At 35.7% G+C, this 18,784-nt stretch overlaps 3 protein-coding genes across 4 annotated transcripts; 2 read left to right on the top strand and 1 right to left on the bottom strand.

The window, feature by feature from the left end:
* Positions 1–849: 849 nt before the first annotated feature.
* LOC121728667 (dehydrodolichyl diphosphate synthase complex subunit DHDDS) lies at positions 850–3,469 on the bottom strand. The gene is made up of 5 exons (XM_042116893.1): positions 2,948–3,469; positions 2,603–2,736; positions 2,114–2,262; positions 1,576–1,751; positions 850–1,295 (listed from the first exon to the last, which is right to left on the bottom strand). Exons 1-5 carry the CDS (start codon positions 3,134–3,136, stop codon positions 1,095–1,097), a joined length of 849 nt encoding a protein of 282 aa, XP_041972827.1. The 5' UTR covers positions 3,137–3,469; the 3' UTR covers positions 850–1,094.
* Positions 3,470–4,984: 1,515 nt separating this feature from the next.
* LOC121728604 (protein FAM50 homolog) lies at positions 4,985–13,035 on the top strand. Of its 2 annotated transcripts, XM_042116779.1 has the most exons (6): positions 4,985–5,488; positions 5,651–5,755; positions 6,292–6,496; positions 6,806–6,960; positions 7,451–7,563; positions 12,884–13,035. In XM_042116779.1, the coding sequence occupies exons 1-6, from the start codon at positions 5,144–5,146 to the stop codon at positions 12,981–12,983; spliced, it is 1,023 nt and encodes a 340-aa protein (XP_041972713.1). In that variant the 5' UTR covers positions 4,985–5,143; the 3' UTR covers positions 12,984–13,035. The 2 variants fall into 2 exon arrangements, with proteins under 2 accessions (XP_041972713.1, XP_041972714.1); XM_042116780.1 differs by lacking the exon at positions 12,884–13,035 and having other exon boundaries at positions 7,441–7,563.
* Positions 13,036–14,748: 1,713 nt separating this feature from the next.
* On the top strand, positions 14,749–15,858 carry LOC121728605 (RNA transcription, translation and transport factor protein). Its single transcript, XM_042116781.1, has 4 exons — positions 14,749–14,936; positions 15,005–15,229; positions 15,330–15,416; positions 15,496–15,858. The coding sequence occupies exons 1-4, from the start codon at positions 14,876–14,878 to the stop codon at positions 15,792–15,794; spliced, it is 672 nt and encodes a 223-aa protein (XP_041972715.1). The 5' UTR covers positions 14,749–14,875; the 3' UTR covers positions 15,795–15,858.
* The last annotated feature ends 2,926 nt before the right edge of the window (positions 15,859–18,784 follow it).

Genomic DNA, 18,784 nt, shown 5'->3' with positions numbered 1-18,784 from the left:
ATTAAAATGCAAGCATGGAATGGCGTATCCAGGCCCTCTTGAAATCCATAGAAGGCATTACACCAGCATTACACGCTTTTAACATGGCATTTCTTTAATAAAAATGGAGAATTTATCTTCAAAACTTACTACTGAAATTTCAAAGATTTTCTTAAATTTTTTGATTTTTGCTGTTTTTTTTCTATTTTTCACGTTTTTATGCCCTAAATTTATATAAAATTTATTTTTTAATAATCAATTAGTAAATAAATAAATAAATATATAAAAATCAGTGAACAATTTAAAAAAAATTGAAAATTTTGTTATGTTCCTCTAATTTTGCCGGTGTGTTTATAATACTTCATCTATGGCTCCAGTCATAAACCTTTAATATATTAAGTCTATGTCTCCAGTAACTACCTACTGAATGTCCACTTCACAGTGACATTGACAGTCATGATAATGACATTGTCATATAAGAGTTAAGTCTGACATTTTTCCTTTTAAAAATTTGAAAATGACAGCCTGTGACATAAAATTGAAGGAACAAATACATGGCTTAACAGTTATCAATTATCATTAATCATTCATTGAAAGTTGAAACCACGTTGAACTTTAAACTGTCTCGTGACTCGTGACTACTCGTGATTCGTAGGACTTATTAAAAATTCCTATTTAATATTCCTTATTAATAGGAAGTATTAAAAATTCCTCTATAATATCAAGTATTATTTTTCTCTATGATATCAAATTTGTTGTAGAGCGTCTAGAGTCTAAAGACTAAATAGGAAACAGACCGACAGACACACAGCAGTCATAAATCATAATCATTAATCATTGTTTAGTGTAAATAGTAAAGAAACTACAGAAAACTTTGAAAAGCAAACACTTTGTTTATTGCAATGGTTCTCCACTGTTTTTATTTTTTAAGAACTGACATTATTGTATAATTTAATGTATAACTGGCATAAAACATTACTGTATAATAAAATATAGGTATCTAGTATTTACAAATTACAACTCTCCCAACCCGATGTATGTTTATTTTTCTCAATGAGCTCTTCTCAAACTCAGGAATAGTATTCATTCCTGAGTTTGAGAATAACATTTTATAATCACGTTTTAATAATTCTTTGTAACTCCTGCCATCTTTTACTTTCCAATTTTTTAAGGAACTCTTGCTGGCTGGGAGTGAATTCTTCTGTTTTCTTTAATAGCGGTGGATGTCGTTGGAAGTGAATTATAGCTGCTAAAAGGTTCCAGATGCTAAACTCTGGCCACAATACGTCAGTAAAATATAGCACCGTATTAGATATCTGTAAAGAAAAACACTAGTGAGAAAAATATTTTTCTCTTACTTATACATTCTTACTTTTATTGCTTCATTTTGCGGATAGTTAACAGTGAACTATTCCAAAAACAATTTGGATATGCAATAAGTATAGTATTATTATAGTTTTTAATAAAAATAAGTATTGCTGTAGGTACAATTTGCTTCCCTAGAGGCTTAGCATGGGCACCATAGGAAACCTTTCTAGGCCTAACTAATAGGTACTTGTTAATTAATTTATCATCAAAAATAAGTCCTTATCATACCTGCCACAACATGAAATCAGAGAGCCGAACCTCTCCTGATGTCCTAATAAGTAGTTCAGGAGTTCCTAAATCCAAAGTCTGTGAAACTAAATCTTCATTTATGTCCAATGGATTCAATTCATTAGCTTTGACACTCTTGATCAAATCTGATGCTCCTCTTGTAATTTCGTCCCTAGCTGGAAACAACATTTACAATATTTTTAGAGGTTTTTTTAAACAAAGAAATAACCTTAGTTATACTTTATTTGGTTAATTAAACAATTAACCAAATAAAGTATAACTATTATATCAAGATAAGTATAATATTTACCAATTACTTACTTATGTAGTTTTAAAAATAAATAGATGTAAAAAAAATAAAAATTGTTTTATGTTTGAGTAGATTTTAAGAAAATGCTTTCAGAATATTGATACTAATAATGGTGCCTACCGCCGGTTCGGGAACTATCCCGGCGAGAAGAACCGGCGAAAGAAACTCGCACTGGACCCACATTTTTAACCAAAAAACATTGCACAAAGCATTGCAATAACTTATTACCTGTGTATGCATATGCAATATTTAAACGAAGTTTATTATTTTTTCTCGTTGCCACCATTGCTTTGGAGACCAGCACTTGCAAGTCCTCTGGCAGTAGTGATAGGTTCCCTGCTATGTGCAATCTCACTCCCCACTCATTGATTTGATCACTGGAAAAAACCTTTTTGACTTCTCCAACATTACAAAAGAATATAGTACAATTATTATTAAGATATAAAATTATAGCAGGAGACTAGTGCCCTAACTAGGTTGCCCTGTATTATATATAACTAAAAAATAAATATTTAAGTCTGTTGCAAAAGGATACTTTAACCTATCAACTCCCAAGTGGTCAAATTCGACCTCGTAAACAATAGATTTCCAAGAATCCGCGAATGATTAAATAAAATAGTAATAAGAAGAATAGATATTGACACTCTAAAGGCAAACCTTACTTAGCAATTTATTATGAGGTAAATTTAGGTTTGTCTTTTATGAAACTGTACTTACATCTCATCTAATAATCTGTTAAATTTATCACGAGCTAAATCAAACAAAGCTGTCACTTCCTCTGTGCTTCTCTTGAAGTTCTCAATACTAAAGGCATAGACAGTCACTTCTGATACACCAAGATCTAGACACCACTGAAAAAAATTCAATTAATTACCAGGAAATAAATAGGCTAAATGTTAACTTACATTTAGTCTATTTATTTCTGTCTATGAATATTTTTGTGTACCTGGGTAAAAACCTACTTGCCTTCAGCAGGAATTGAGTAAACACAAATGTATGCAAAGTATAAAAAAAATATTTACACTATGTACAATGAAATCACAAATAAAATAAAGGGTTCACCTTTAAAGTCTCAGATAATTTATCAAATCCTTTACTGTGTCCTGCACTACAATTAACACTTTGCTTCTTAGCATAACGCCGGTTTCCGTCCATGATGAAGGCAATATGCTGAGGTACTCTTCCAGTTTTTACAACTTTTATACAAAAAAGTTGAAAAAATGAGACACAATTTTCATTAATCCACGACATGTTCTGAGTAGCTACTGTGCTAATTTTGTCTGAGCTATAAGTAATGAAATCCTAATATTAGTAGGCTGCTTGAAAAATTATATATCGAGTTACGACACGTAGATCTTATTTTATTTCACAATTCCAGTACTTTTAGAGCACAAAAACCGGGCATTGTTTCAATCAAGGTTTTCTCACAGTCACGATCATTAAATTGTATAACTTATTAGTTATTAATATACTCTATTGTGTAGAACATAATTATTAATAGGTAAATCATTGATTCTATCCTAAATTATTCAATGATATTCATTAAATAATTGAGCTGCTTGACCAATATTACTATCAAATTGAGTGACCACTGAGTCTGACCATACAAAACTTAAAAATCAGCTGATGATAAAAAAATCATAGGTTGACGTGTATTATTCTTCTTCTACTTGCAAATAGATTATAGAATATAGATTTTTTTCATGATTAAGCTATAGACTATAGAGTTTGAAGTTCAAGAGTAGAGACAAGAGACGTTCAATCAATGTCAAATTGGTAAAGTGTCAACTGTCAAGTGTCATCTCAATTCTCAATAACAACCAGGGTGACCATATGTGGCAGGTTCCTGCCATTTTGATAGGATTGGCGTCTTATTTTAGCCTATGGCATGATCGGTTGACGTTTTAAAAACTTGGCAAGTTTTGGCAGGATTGGGGTATGAAAAATAAATGTTATTATTGCATCTCAAATTTCCCACAATGGCAACTCTGGATACTTTACGGGGTATTTCCCTGTACAGTTCGACAAGGCTTTAAATGAATATGTCAATTATGTCGATGGGCGCTTCTGGTAAAGGAGAACTGTCAGAAATGACGTTTTTACGTATAATAATATTATACGTAAAAACGTCATTTTTGACAGAAAAGGAACTAACGCTTAGATATTATCTAAGCGTTAGTTCCTTTTCTCGCCACGTTATAAACAGCCTTGTCGAACTGTTATACTTCCCTTGTGTGGTAACTGGTATAGTGGGTGATAGTTATTATTGGTGGTGGCTTTACAACTCTCTGGTGGTGGCATTATACTAACAACTGGTGTGGTGGTGTGGTGATGAAGCGAAAATATGAAAGAGCATCTACAGCGGAGTGGGAACAAGATCCAAAACTATCGTCGTGGATCTCCAAAGCAAAAGATGATCCAGACTCCTTTGTTAGGGCCGAGTAGGTCGGACCTATAGTCCGTCAAGAAAGTGAAGAAATTAAATAGTGGCAACATGTAGTGTCATCCCTTTTTTCTGGGATTGATTTGAAAAGGATGACACTACGATGTTGCCACTTTTTAATTTCTTCACTTTTTTGACAGAGTACCCATAACTTGATACGCTTTTTACTCATATACACCGATACAATGCTCTCTCCTATAGTCTATAATACGATAAGATGGGTTTAATCTAATAAAAAATTGCAATATAAAATGTGTATTTTTACTTTTCATAATTTAAAATAACAGTGAATAAGCTGGCAGTATTTGGGCATTTTTTACTACAGGCTTTGGCAGGTTTTGACAGTTTTTTGACCAAAGTATGGCAGGATGTGTAATTTAAACATGGTCACCAGCGTTGCCAGAATGTTACTTTTGTAACATTTTCGTTACTTTTGACCCTTGCATGTTAAATTCATGTGACATGACTAAAGATGTTACTTTTACGTTCCTTTTGGTACTTTTCGCATGACAATATGTAACTTTCGAACATACAGCTCTGGCAACACTGATGGTCACATACGTTATACGTAGCAAATATATACTAGTAATCTCTGATACGTAGTATCCCTAAGTAGTCTGATCTGTGGTCTTTCTGTGGTAGTCTGTGATGGTCACCCTGATAACAACATTTGTACGTCGAAGTTTCTTGAACTTTAGTAATATTTACAATTTATTTACTCTTTACGATATTTAGCGAGAGTTGGATTACTTTTACAGCGGCAGAATTCAAATATTTTATAAATATTCGTACAGTGCGTTTAGTGGCGAACTACCATGGCACACTATAAAGGAGCAGCCTCCGAGGCTGGGAGGGCTATGCATCTCATGAAAAAGAGAGAAAAAGCCCAGCAAGAGATAGAACTCAGAAAGAAAAAAATCGAGGAGGATTTGAAAATAGACAACATTGAGAATAAATTCGCGACACATTACGATGCTGTTGAACAGCAACTCAAAAGTTCTACCATTGGTCTGGTGACCCTGGATGAGATGAAAGCAAAACAAGAGCACATTGTCCGTGAAAGAGAGAAAAAACTGGCACAGAAAAAAGCTGAAAAAGAAAAGGAGCGCCAAAAAGAAATTGAGGCTAAACAAGCTCAGAAAAATAAACAAAAGAGACAGGTAATAGAAACTATAAAATCCTTTTTTTAATACCTCGATCTAGGGAAAACCAGACACAATGCTATTCAATTGCTATTGCGGTCGCCAGTGACCACTTGGGGCTTGAGGCGTTAATTTCTTCCTTTATTCTAAGAATGAGATATTAACTGTACTTAATTTCAGATACAAGCACTCTCTTTTGACTTAGACGAAGAGGAGGAAGAGGATAGTGAAGAATCAGCTGACTCTTCATCAACACCAAAAGAGCAGTCTTGGAAAGATATTCAGGTAATCATCAGCATTACATAAATAGGTATGTTATTATTAAAAAAAATTGTACGTTATTATTTTTAGCAATATTCCACGAAATAAACATCAACCTATAAGTAAATGAGTGAGTGTACATATAGGCATGCATACAGGACCTCCCTACTTTCCCACAGTGCCTAGGCAGTGTGGGAGGTGCTGTACGCATGCTTATGCGTACAGTGTACACTCACTCATTTACTTACAGGTTAAGATTTATTTCGCGGAATATTTGCTAAAAATAATAACAATATACTAAATTTTAAGCTATGGGTTTCTGCAAAGTAACACCTGATTCTATTAACTAGTACATTATTATTATAAATCTAGCTAGTTAGAAATATTTCAAATAGCACTTGGATGGTATATCTCTCTGTATGCTTTATGTGTATTAATACTAAACCTTATTTACAAAAAAATATAGAACCTTACTGCTTTAATATAAGAAAAATAGATTCTAAAAACACTCAAAATGATAAAACAAAATATAACTTTAAAATTGACTTCTTTTTTTGCAGGCATTCAAAAAAGTTAAGAAGAATCCTGATGTGGATACATCTTTTTTGCCCGATCGGGAAAGAGAAGAGGCTGATCTAAAGCTGCGGGAGGAACTGAGATTGGAATGGGTGATGACACAAGCAAGTCTCAAGGATGAACCAATTACTGTCACATTCAGTTACTGGGATGGCTCAGGACACAGGAGAAATGTGACTTTGAAAAAGGGTAAATTAAGAATTTCATAACAAAATATTTCTATTGACTTTAATATTCAATAATATTTTAGGCAAAATAATCCTGTGGAAACCCTACTTTTTGCCAAAAAGTCTTGTGTACTATCCCATTGTTTCTGTATCTAATTTTATTAAAATAAGTTCAGTATTTTTAAGCTTGTGTGATTTTTAAAATCTTCATAACATGATTGACTTATTTGATTTGTCACATAAATTACATTAAAGAATGTAATTTATGTGACAAATCAAAAAAGTCAAAGAGCAGTTAATTTTGTATTTAAACTTTGTTTATTTGTTTCAGGAAATTCTATTTATCAATTCTTACAAAGATGTCTAGACACATTGAGACCAGAGTTCAGTGAACTGAAAACGGTTTTGGCAGATCAGCTCATGTATGTCAAAGAGGATCTTATACTGCCCCACCACTATACATTCTATGACTTTATTGTTACAAAGGTATGTTCAGAATAAACATGATGTCTCTATCACTTTTATCTTCTATAAAAAAAATTAACGTAAGGTAATAAGTTTTTAGAATCAGACAAACACAAAAACATTAAAGAGCAAATTAGATGTTGGAACATAATCTTATGCTAAGTACTCACATACGGTTTTGCTCGATGGTTTTACTTTGAATCGAAGGAAATTATATATTTGACATATATAATTCCATCGAGGCCGGCTCGAAGCGAGCCTTCGAGCTGTCAGTTATGCAGTCCACACGGTGGTTATTGCTCGATTTGGAGTAAAACTATTGAGCAAAACCGTATGTGAGTACTTAGCATTACACTTAATTTTTTTAGAGAAGCTATGATAATATATGAATATTATGATTAAATGGAGAAACAGTGAATTTTGTTTCAGTCATGGTTTATCTTTTCTCTTTCAATTTATAGAAAGTTATAATATTTGAATTTTTTTACTAAATATGAGAAGATGGTTTCAGGCAAGGGGTAAGAGTGGCCCGCTGTTCCAATTTGATGCTTCAGATGATGTAAGACTTGTGAATGATGCAACGCAGGAAAAACAAGACTCTCATGCTGGAAAAGTTCTTTTAAGGTATGATCAGAATTATTTATTTAGGCACAATATGTCAGATAAGTAGATGTCATGATCAGTTTGAGACTTGTGAACAATGAGTTTCTAAAATACTAGAGTAGCAATGTCTTACAAAAGATTTTACAGGGAGTCGTTTTCTATCCTAATTCGGCTCCGGTGGAATGAAGTACTTTGTGAAATTAATAAAAAGCAATGTATATAAAGTAAATCATATATTGGTTTTCTTTAGACAATCAACCGAACATTCAAACCTAACAAGGTGTCAAATATCAAAAACATAGGAAATAAACATCTTCTAAAATCTGCATGGCCAACACCATCTTACACTAAAGAGGTTTACCTCAACACCTTCTCTAGATGTGCTGGCCAAGACAGTTCGCCAGATGTTTAAACCGAGTCCTAGCAAGAGGCTTTGTAAAAATATCTGCCAGCTGCAGCTCAGTGCTGATCCTCTTCACAGTTATAGTTCCATTCGCCACTAGCTCTCGTACAAAAAAGTGCCGAATGCGTATGTGCTTTGTCCTTCTGTGAAACTCAGGGTTCTCAGCAAGACGTACAGCTGCCTCGTTGTCTACATACAGTACAGGTAGGCCTTCCGTCTTTACCAAACTACCAATAAGACGAGTTAGCCAAATGCTTTCTCTTGCTGCTTCACTGGCAGCGACTATCTCGGCTTCTGTGGTAGATATTGCAACGCTTTGTTGCCTCTGGCTGAGCCACGATACTGCTCCACCAGCATATAGGCATAGAACTCCAGAAGTGGATCTTCCTGTCGCAATATCTCCGCCGTGGTCGGCGTCACTATAACATTCTATGTTACCCCTTTTAAAATTCCTTTTATAAAGTATTCCCAAATCGGGTGCATACTGCAGATAGCGTAGAATGCGCTTCAACCTTACGCAGTCTGTTGGAGTGGGATTTTCTAGTTTTCTGGAGACCACACTCACAGCGTATGCGATATCGGGTCTAGTGCCAACCATCAGATATGCGAGTGCACCAACCACTTGCCTGTAGTTCCTGATAAAAAAGTCGTCGTCCTTCTCTGGTTTCTGAACTACTTCTTCTTTAACAATCGGAGTGGATACCGGCCTGCATTCTTGCATTCCAAACCGTTTCAAAATTTTCTTAACATAAGCTGTCTGGTGGATTCTTATATCACCACCTTCTCTGGTTTCTATCTCTATTCCCAGGAAATACGAGATTGCCTTCGTTGTAATTTTGAACCTCTCTTTTAGTTTTTCAAGAAACTTCTCAATTACACCTTCACTTGTACCAGCGACCAGCCCGTCATCGACATAGAGAGCCACTATCAGCTTTTCGTATCCAATGTCTCTTTTGAAGAGGCATGGATCTGCCTCACTGACTTCAAAGCCAATTTCCTTGAAGAAATCCAGAATAGTCCTGTTCCAACAACGAGGAGCTTGCTTCAGACCGTATAAACTTTTCTTTAGCAGGCAGACTCGACCCGTCCCGTCATCATACCCTTCTGGCTGCTTCATATATATTTCTTCGTCTGATAGAGATCCGTAAAGAAAAGCTGTTGAAACATCGAACTGACATAGTTTCATGCCTTCACTAGCAGCAATACTCAAATACCGCTCGGACTGTTGCCATCTTGGCTACAGGGCTAAAAGTCTGGTCGTAGTCTTCTCCCTTTCTTTGTCGAAAGCCTTTTACTACTAGCCGAGCTTTGTACTTGTTGACTGTACCATCAGGGTTTTGCTTTACCTTATAAACCCATTTGCATTGAATAGCTTTCCGGTTCTTGGGTAACCTGTCTAGAATCCATGTCTTATTCTCTTTCAGGGATTCAATCTCGCTTTCCATAGCTTTAATCCACAACTCCTTATCAGGGCAGGCTATTGCTTCCTTGTACGTGTTAGGCTCTACATAGGAATCTGTACCGACATATGATACGAAATCATTGAATTTACCAGGGCGTCTGAGGAGAGAGCGGTCTCTTAAGAGCATCTCATGTCTTGCTAACTGCTCAATGATCTCCCCTTCATTTTCATCATTGACTCGTTCTTCATCTCTTTCCTCATTCTCCCCCCCTAATTCAATAGATTCATCTTCATCTGGCATCTCTGGAAGTACATTTTCTAATTCTACCTCATCACTGGCAACAGGGGCTTCAACAGCGTCTTGGCTTTCTTCCTGGACTATGTCTCTGTGCCTCTCAACCAGTACGTCCTCATTCACATCAGTATTAGAGGTAGATTTCCTTCTAACATATAAAGGAACTTCCAGGTCAGTCAAATCTTTCTCCACTTGTGAACCATCGGAGTCAATTTTTGATTCTATGGGTCTTTCATCGAATGTGACATCTCGAGATCGTACCAGAGAGTTTGATTCCTTGTTCCAAAGTCTGTACCCATCGTCGTTGTCATAGCCAATAAAGATGCACTTTTGTGCCTTCTTCTGCATTTTCTTCCTTTTTTGTTTGGGAATATGCACGTAGCACGTAGAACCGACGATCCTCAAATGTTTAATTTGTGGTTTCTTACCAAACCACAGCTCGAATGGGGATTTATCTTCCACAGAAGTTGGGCCTGTTCTGTTCAAAATGTAAACCGCAGTCTTCACCAACTCAGCCCATAAAACTTGAGGAAGTTCTTCATGTGCATACATCATTGCTCTAACCATTTCCACGATTGTGCGGTTTTCCCTTTCACTAATGCCATTCTGTTCAGGCGTGTAAGGCATAACCAACCGTTGGTGTATTCCGTACTTGTCCAATTCTTTACGTACTTTTTCATTATCGAATTCGCCTCCGTTATCACTCAGAAATTCCTTAATTCGGTGACCTGCTGCCTTCGCATCTGCTAACATCAGACTTAGTAACTCAGGTACTTCCGATTTATTTTTCATGATGTACACGTAACGGTACTTGGAGAATTCGTCTTTGAATAAAACGAAATACCGAGACTTCGAACAACTTGGTGGGAATGGACCACATACATCAGAGTGAATGCGTTCTCCTGGACTGACAGCTTTTTCTCGGACACCAAACTTCTTCCTATGTGTCTTTCCAAAAATGCATCCTTCGCATAGACTCCCACTGTCCTTTGCCTTTACATCAAGTTCTCGTTCTATTACTCGCTTCACATGGCGTTTGTCCTGATGACCCATACGTTCGTGGTAAAGCTGTAACGTGTCAATTGCATTGAACATCACCATTTTCTTGGGTTGAATCGGTTTACAGTTCAGTTTGTACAAACCGCCATGTTTTTGTCTACTTCCAGTCACGCACAATTCTCCTTTAATGCTAAATGAGCAAGTAGTGCCTTGTGACGTAAACAAACTTTCCGTGTTTATATCATGTGCTGAGAGCACCGAAAAAAGATTCTTCGTGACTTTCGGAACTAGCCACACGTCATTCATTAAGAATGTTCTTTTCTTTGTCTGCATAAGAATCGAACCCTTTCCTAGCGCATCTACCACTTTCCCATCAGCAGTGGTTACCATGTGTGGTTCTTGGAAACGCTCGAAATCCTGGAACCAGTCACTTCTCATTGTAACGTGATGTGTGGCGCCATTGTCAACGTACCACTCATCCCGATCTGTGTTACAATCAATGACGTTGACCAGCACAGCCATCATGTTGGTCATTCCTGCTTTTCCGCGCCGTTCCTTTTTAGGGCAGTCCTTCTTGAAGTGCCCAACTTCACCACAACCATGACACTTAAACGCTTTGGGTTTTTTCTTTATAGACCTTCGCGTACGGTCAACAATCAAAGCTTCACCAGTGGATCTTGACACGCATCCAGTATCTTCCTTGGAGGTTGTCGTCAATGCCCTTTCATGGGCACAAAGCTGACTGGTCAGATTGTCTATAGTTCTGTCCTTCTTTGACATCATTAACCAACTCGACTTGAAGGAAAAATATCCTTCCGGCAATGTATCCAAAATCTTGCATATAAGTAGTATTTCTGGCAGCTCCTTCCCATCATCAGCCTTAACTAGCTCTTGATTTAGATTATGCCACAAATTCTTCGCTTTGGATACATGAGTCGCAATGTCGTCTGAGATGTCCATCTTTAACTGAAATAGGCTCGTACAGGCGTGATACAGACGGTCATCATTCACGCCGTCATATAGCCGATGTAGTTCATCCCAGACATCACTTGGACTTGAAAAACCTGATCACCTTATCTAATGCTTCATCGGAAATATTGTTCGTAATCAATAAAAGAGCCGTACTTTCTAGTTTCAAGTACTCTCCTAAATTCTTCTTGTATTCGGCCATTGCCGCTGCAGCAGTAGCATCGCCACTGTTGATTGCTGGCTTCTCTGGCTTACTAACTTTACGATTCACAATATCGATAAGCCCATCCATACCTCTCAGTAGTGCAGTCATCCTGTATCGCCACTGCACCCAGTTAGTACCATCCAACTTTGAGATTTGCATTTTACTTAATTCCATAATTAATATTTTTAGTACTTCTTACGTTCTGGGCACATAACCTTTTACAGGGAGTCGTTTTCTATCCTAATTCGGCTCCGGTGGAATGAAGTACTTTGTGAAATTAATAAAAAGCAATGTATATAAAGTAAATCATATATTGGTTTTCTTTAGACAATCAACCGAACATTCAAAACTAACAAGGTGTCAAATATCAAAAACATAGGAAATAAACATCTTCTAAAATCTGCACGGCCAACACCATCTTACACTAAAGAGGTTTACCTCAACAAAAGATTCTCAGAAATGCGTAACCACTTTTTTGTTCAAAAGACAATGTCAAGTCATATATTCGTTATGTCATTATGTATGTGAGATATGCCTGCAGGCATCTTCGAAGTGGCAACGCGTTGCTACCGTAAACTTCCAATCTAGTTATGTTAGTAACATAGAATATCATTGCTTGTGAAGCCCAACTGAAGTTTTCTGCCTTTGCCTTAAAAATATAACCAACTACATAACTCAAATCTGCTATTTGCTAACATAAAATAATTATCTAATTAACCTTATTTACAAAACAACTCTTAATACTTATTCATAAAAAGGTGTGTTATGAAAAAATATAACTGTTGTAGGTTTGCCAGTTAATCTAATATCTTTAAACGAGCAATTCTTGTATATATAATTGGAATCTCGGAATCGGCTCCAACGATTTTCATGAAATTTAGTATATAGGGAGTTTCGGGGGCGATAAATCGATCTAGCTAGGAATCATTTTCAGAAAATGTCATTTTTATCGAATACCGAGCAAAGCGCGGTCAAATAGCTAGTATTTTGTAAAATATAGAAGGTTGGGCTACCCAAATTAAAGGTAACTTAATCAAATATGATTTATGAATGAGTTTTGTTTTTCAGATCCTGGTATGAGAGGAATAAGCACATATTTCCTGCCTCCAGATGGGAACCCTACGATCCAACTAAGACTTATTCGAAATATACAGTCAAGGGAAAATAATTTTTCCGAATATTTCATACATTGATTGTAAGATATTAAAATTTAAGACTACCTTATGACTTTTAATTTTAATTTGCTTTAATTTTTCATATTATAATGCCGGATTATATTACTCCAATCCAGTAATCGGACCAGCGCTCGTGACTACTGGAATTGTGACTCGTAACTCGTTGCCTACCAGTTTGTGCCTGAAATGCATTTAATCCAGTGCAGAAAGTAGAAACTGGATTGGCGGTCTACTTTTGAAGTGCTATTGGAATAATCTAGAGTCAGACGGCTAATATAGTGCCATCCAGACAGCAGACTCCAATGCTTAACTAATTGTCACTCCATTCGTGTCCAGACTCCAGCGCTACTTGATTGGAATAATGTAAACTGTCTATTTTATAAGGCTTCCACAAGGCTACCAGTATGCTAATACAGTTCGACCACAGTATAGCAATATGACATATTATCCCTATTCGGTATTCCCTACAGTAGTGATACGAATGTACTTGAGCATAGCAACGGAGGGGTACCCGCGGGGAAGCGGGCGGCGCGGGCCCGCGTACACAAAATTCGCGGAGTTTGTGTACCTGCGCCCACAGGGGTGACCACAGAGTACTTTTTTATATGGGGGTGACGTTAGCGCGTTGTCTACGAATTTTGTGTTGTAACTAAAATCATCTAAAAATAAAGTTTCACGTAAATATTTGGCAGTACGACATAATATGTACGATTCATATTCTACCGGCTCAAAAATTTCCTTTCCACTCCAGTCAAGACCTTGCTGGTCCAGTCCCTTATCTTTCCTATAATTAACTATGGTGACGTGTGCTGTTTAGATCTTAATGCCGACAAACTCGATAAACTAGACCGATTGTTTAATAATTGCCTCCGATTCATATTCAACCTTCGAAAATACAACCATGTTTCTTCGTATCGCTCCAAGCTACACTGACTAAAACTCTTTGTTCCGTCGGAGGGATTCGAACCCGCGACCTCCGGCTTGAGCTACCGACGCGCTCACCACTGAGCCACAGAGGTCGTCAAACCTTTAAAAGTCGAATATATAAATTGAGATTATAATTATAATTTCTTTTTCAAATTTGTGTATCGGCACTGGAACCTAGCGCTTTACGCATTATCACCGGCTCCCATTTTGAGTGCCAGCGCCGGCAGTCGTTGTTTTATATCTTGGCTGCCGGCAGTATACTTACCGTAGTTCCCATTACTGATATTTTTGGGAGCCGGCGCCGGCAGCAGAGGCACTCCCTAAAGTATTATGATATTTAATGATAAGTATTTAATTTAAGAATAAAATATACTTGTTACTATGTTGATAATAAACGTGTTGTTTACTTTCAACGTTTACTTTCAATGCAACAATGTAAGGGGCTGATTTACCAGATAGATTTTACCTGAGTAATAATGTAACTTTATAATTGTTATGTGACTAAACTATCGATAGCAAAATACTATACTATCGATAGTAAAATATACATCACTAGCACACGCACACATTGATAGATCAAATTGGTCACGCATTTTCGGGTTGTCAGGTGGTCTATACGACAGTATATTATAAGTTTATGCTAGCATTAAATGTTCACTAAAAACCCTTATTAACACTTTTATTACATGAAATAGGCAGACCGACTCCTTTGTTATGTCCTAGTAAGTAGGACATAACATTACACGCTTTTGACGCCTATACACCGATATAAGGCTCTCTCCTAGTAATAGTATCTCAATGGGTCACACTCACTTGCCAAATGCCAACTGTCAAAAAAGAACGCCGAGTCCCGCAGGCCGCAGCTCGTCGCCGGAAAATATTAATACCTAATTTTATACTTTTATTTTACTAGTCAAAACCTATTTTCAATTTTTAAAACTACTATTTTACAACTAATATGTTTAAGTTAAAATTGACAGCATTGGGTCACCCGAATCCTGAAGGCTTCAACTGTGAAGGTAAATTATGATTTTTGTATTTCCCTGTGAAACTCCTGAACAATCCCATATTTTAGTGTTCGTTACAGATGAACAAGAATATAGAAGCGTTATCCTGTGGTTGGAAGATCAAAAAATTAGGCATTACAAGATTGAGGAGAGGGAGGGCTTACGGAACACCGAGAGTGATAGTTGGAAGGAAGCATATGATACATATCAAAGGGATTTAGTCAGCCCCGTCGTTGACGGAGAAATGAATGAACAATTAAATTGGCTACTTTCCTATGCAGTTCGATTAGAATATGCAGACAATGGTATGATTTTAACCTCAATTTTGTCTTTGTTGGACAATTTGTGGCATATTTTTATGTTTATGAATGAATATAAAATTAAAACGAATATTTTCCATTTCAGTAACAAAGTATAAGAATATACAAATAGATGAACCCAAGAAAGTAGCTCCAAATGTTATTTCTTCCAATCCTTTAGATAATCTTGACTGTAAGTATTTTTTACTTATTTTCTTAACAAAAACAATTTAAGAGATTTTCTGAAATTATTAACTTATCTTGTTTTCTAGTTGACAGTCCAAGTTTCAAAGCCGGCGTTGAGAGAATTTGTGCAATTGCTGGAGTAGGACCACATGTTGATCCGAAGCTTCGCATAGCAGCGGTTGCCAAGATTTTAAAAACTGCACCCCATCCTGATTACCCAAGGAATGATATGAATGTTGTCCAGCAACCATCAGATGTGTTCCAACTCCTTTTTATACAAGATCTAAGAGATTTGCAGACAAAGATCAATGAAGCTCTAGTTGCAGTACAGTCTATTACTGCAGATCCGAGAACTGACACCAGTCTCGGAAAAGTTGGCAGATAAAATGTAAAAAATAATTAATCTATGTTGATCTTGGTCCTATATTTTTATTTATTACTAACTTAAATTTTCTAAAAAGATTAAGATGATGCAGAAAATAACTAATTAGTAATTAGGAATTACATAATAATTTTATGTACTTACTAGCTGTTGCCCGCGACTTCGTCCGCGTGGACTTCAGTTTATAGCGCGCGATGTCAACAAAATTGGTGTCAAAAGCTTTTATAAAAAAACCCTGGTACCCCTTAAATCAATACAGCTGTGCAGTGTGCAAACAATAAGTACTTCATTTTTGTATGTTAAACTTTATATATTATGCCAAATTTTAAAGCTTATTTAGCCCCCCAATTACACAACTTTACCCATAAACTATTTATCATTGATAGGTTTAGCCCCAATTTCACCAACGTCTGTTAGTGTTAACAGCTTGTTAAAATATCCTGTCTTCTCTTTCATTCATATGAAAAACGAAACAGCTATCGTGATACTAATTCGAGCATTAACTTTAACAGTCGTTGGTGAAATTTGGTCTTAAGGTTACGTCACTGCCTGCACAGATAAAGTACTGAGTTATTTAATACCGTAGAATAGATATAACAATCGAAAAAAATCGAGACTTAAATGTAAGATGATACCACCTCTTATAGAAAGACTTTTGAGCAAGCGTCAGCGCGATGTAGAAGACGCACGGCGCCATCTATTATGAATTTTTTGAACAAATTTACGACCCTTACAACCCTTTTTTCCAGTAAAAAAGTAGCCTATGTCCTTTCTCAGGCTTTTGACTATCAGTATACAAAATTTCATTACAATCGGTTCGGTAGTTTTGGCGTTTGGCGTGAAAGCGAGACTGACAGACAGACAGACAGACAGAGATACTTTCGCATTCATAATATTAGTACAGATTATGTGCATACTGCACAGCTGTTTTTGGGTATTTTGATTAATTAAGGGCCGCGCTACACCGGAATGGCAGCGGCGAGGCGAGCACTTTCAGCGCTGCCATTCCGGTGTAGCGCGCTGCGCGGCCCTAAGAGGGGTACCACTTACCAGGGTTTTAAAAAGTTTTTAAATTTGACACAAATTTTGTTGACACCGCGCGCTATAAACTAAAGTCCACGCGGACGAAGTCGCGGGCAACAGCTAGTTATGAATAAAAACAATAATATATAATAAAGTAGGTATGATTAGTTCTGTTATAATAATGAAGTAAAAAATAAAGCGCCATCTGTTTTCATATATTAGAATTAAAATGTAAAAATATTTTCTGGATGGAATATAGGCCAACACAACACACTCGAACTCCTTAGAAATGCAGTAGGAGTTCTATAAGATAAGATAGATTGATTATTATTATAGCAAGTGATAATATTATTAAACATAATATTCTAACGTATTAAAAACTATAAACAAAAACATAATAACTAATAAGTATGATTAGTTCTATGTTACAACGAAGTAAAAAAAAGCGCCATCTGTTGAATCGTATTAGAACTAAAATGTTCATTGCATCGCGTCGATATATTTCTGGATTTTTTATAATATTATACATAAAATATATTTAAGATTTTTGAAATATTATTTTAATACACATCCAAGACCCAGGAACATTGAAAACTTTTTGTTCCGCCTGCGGGACTCGAACCCAGGACCCCCGGGATGAGCGCTGGCCACGCGCAATGCGAAGTAATTTTCATCGATATTTTCATGGAAATAAGATATTTTCCCACATCAAAATGTAGCCTATGTCCTTTCTCAGACTCTAGAATAACTGTGTACAAAATTTCATTGCAATCGGTTCAGTAGTTTTGGCGTGAAAGCGAGACAGACAGACAGACAGACAGAGATACTTTCGCATTTATAATATTAGTATAGATATCAATACATTTTTGTTCTAAGAAAATATAAGTTTTGTATAATATAATAATAATTTCTTTCTTATTAGATTAATATTTCCTAAGTTTTGTTATGAAGTACTAATTAATAGTTTACTTTGATCACATATGAGTTTATTGATTATATTTGTAGCTGTACGTAGACTGTAGTACTTTAAAATTGTCTGAGCTACATAGATTACGGGCATTTTCAAAAAAACGTGTACCCTTGCAAAAATATGTCTATATTTTTTAAGGTCATTTATTTACCTTTTTTTGAATGTCATATACAAGGAAAAATATTGAACTAATGGAATAAGTTAAAAAGAACGCTGAAAACGTTATATTATTCTGATATTATTGAAACAAAATCGAATTTTCGACGAAACAGATTCCGTTGTGCGACTAAATGTAAAATATAATTTAATACAAAAAAATACAGCAATAAATGGATTTCTTCGTTAATTTAATCTAGTGAAATGCATATTTAATTGTTTATTAAAAAAAATTTTGATAATTTCAAGGATCAACAAGAGTAGCAATTATTTTTAATCCATAGTGTGACTATGTGACCCAACCACTAGGTTATTTTTAATTTTTTTACATGAGTAAGTAATATTTAACATATTTAAAGGAGTTTTTATAACACAAAAACCTTTTATTTAAACATTTTTATTGTTGCACTACTTATAAAAGTAAAAAATTCTTTGATTTCATAGATTTAACTTCAATAATTAGAGGGACGAACATCTCATAATCATAAAGATGTGTTCACATGTCTACGAATTCCTAAGTTATTAATGACATCGGATTATATGCACGATCAAAGTGCCGAAATATCCATGCAAATATGCACGAAAAATGGTCGAAATATGCACAAAATATGCACAATCAAAAGTCACTTAATATTAAAATTTATTATTTTTTTGAAGACTTTTCCGGTAGTGACATTAATAAAAGCGCCAATTTTTATAATTTCATAAAATACAGGATTTTTAATTTCTTGAAATAAAGACTTTTTATTTATTTATTATACGCCAATAATAATTTTCTACCAACATTTTCCGATTGCAATCTTAATGCCCATGGAAGTTAAACTACCGAAATATGCACTATCAA

Source organism: Aricia agestis, chromosome 7 (genome assembly GCF_905147365.1).
Source record: "Aricia agestis chromosome 7, ilAriAges1.1, whole genome shotgun sequence".
Classification (NCBI taxonomy): domain Eukaryota; kingdom Metazoa; phylum Arthropoda; class Insecta; order Lepidoptera; family Lycaenidae; genus Aricia; species Aricia agestis.
The sequence above is the reverse complement of the archived record's forward strand: the minus strand, read 5'-3'. Positions and strand labels throughout refer to the sequence as shown.

Excerpts from the sequence above, each read along its gene's own strand:
- LOC121728605 (XM_042116781.1), top strand. The coding sequence starts at position 14,876 with ATGTTTAAGTTAAAATTGACAGCATTGGGTCACCCGAATCCTGAAGGC. Across the intron at positions 15,230-15,329 it reads ATTAGAATATGCAGACAATG|TAACAAAGTATAAGAATATA; the intron begins GTATGATTTTAA and ends TTTCCATTTCAG. Across the intron at positions 15,417-15,495 it reads TCCTTTAGATAATCTTGACT|TTGACAGTCCAAGTTTCAAA; the intron begins GTAAGTATTTTT and ends CTTGTTTTCTAG.
- LOC121728667 (XM_042116893.1), bottom strand. The coding sequence starts at position 3,136 with ATGTCGTGGATTAATGAAAATTGTGTCTCATTTTTTCAACTTTTTTGT. Across the intron at positions 2,737-2,947 it reads AATTATCTGAGACTTTAAAG|TGGTGTCTAGATCTTGGTGT; the intron begins GTGAACCCTTTA and ends AATTTTTTTCAG. Across the intron at positions 1,296-1,575 it reads CTGATTTCATGTTGTGGCAG|ATATCTAATACGGTGCTATA; the intron begins GTATGATAAGGA and ends TTTTCTTTACAG.
- LOC121728604 (XM_042116779.1), top strand. The coding sequence starts at position 5,144 with ATGGCACACTATAAAGGAGCAGCCTCCGAGGCTGGGAGGGCTATGCAT. Across the intron at positions 5,756-6,291 it reads AGTCTTGGAAAGATATTCAG|GCATTCAAAAAAGTTAAGAA; the intron begins GTAATCATCAGC and ends CTTTTTTTGCAG. Across the intron at positions 6,961-7,450 it reads ATGACTTTATTGTTACAAAG|GCAAGGGGTAAGAGTGGCCC; the intron begins GTATGTTCAGAA and ends AGATGGTTTCAG.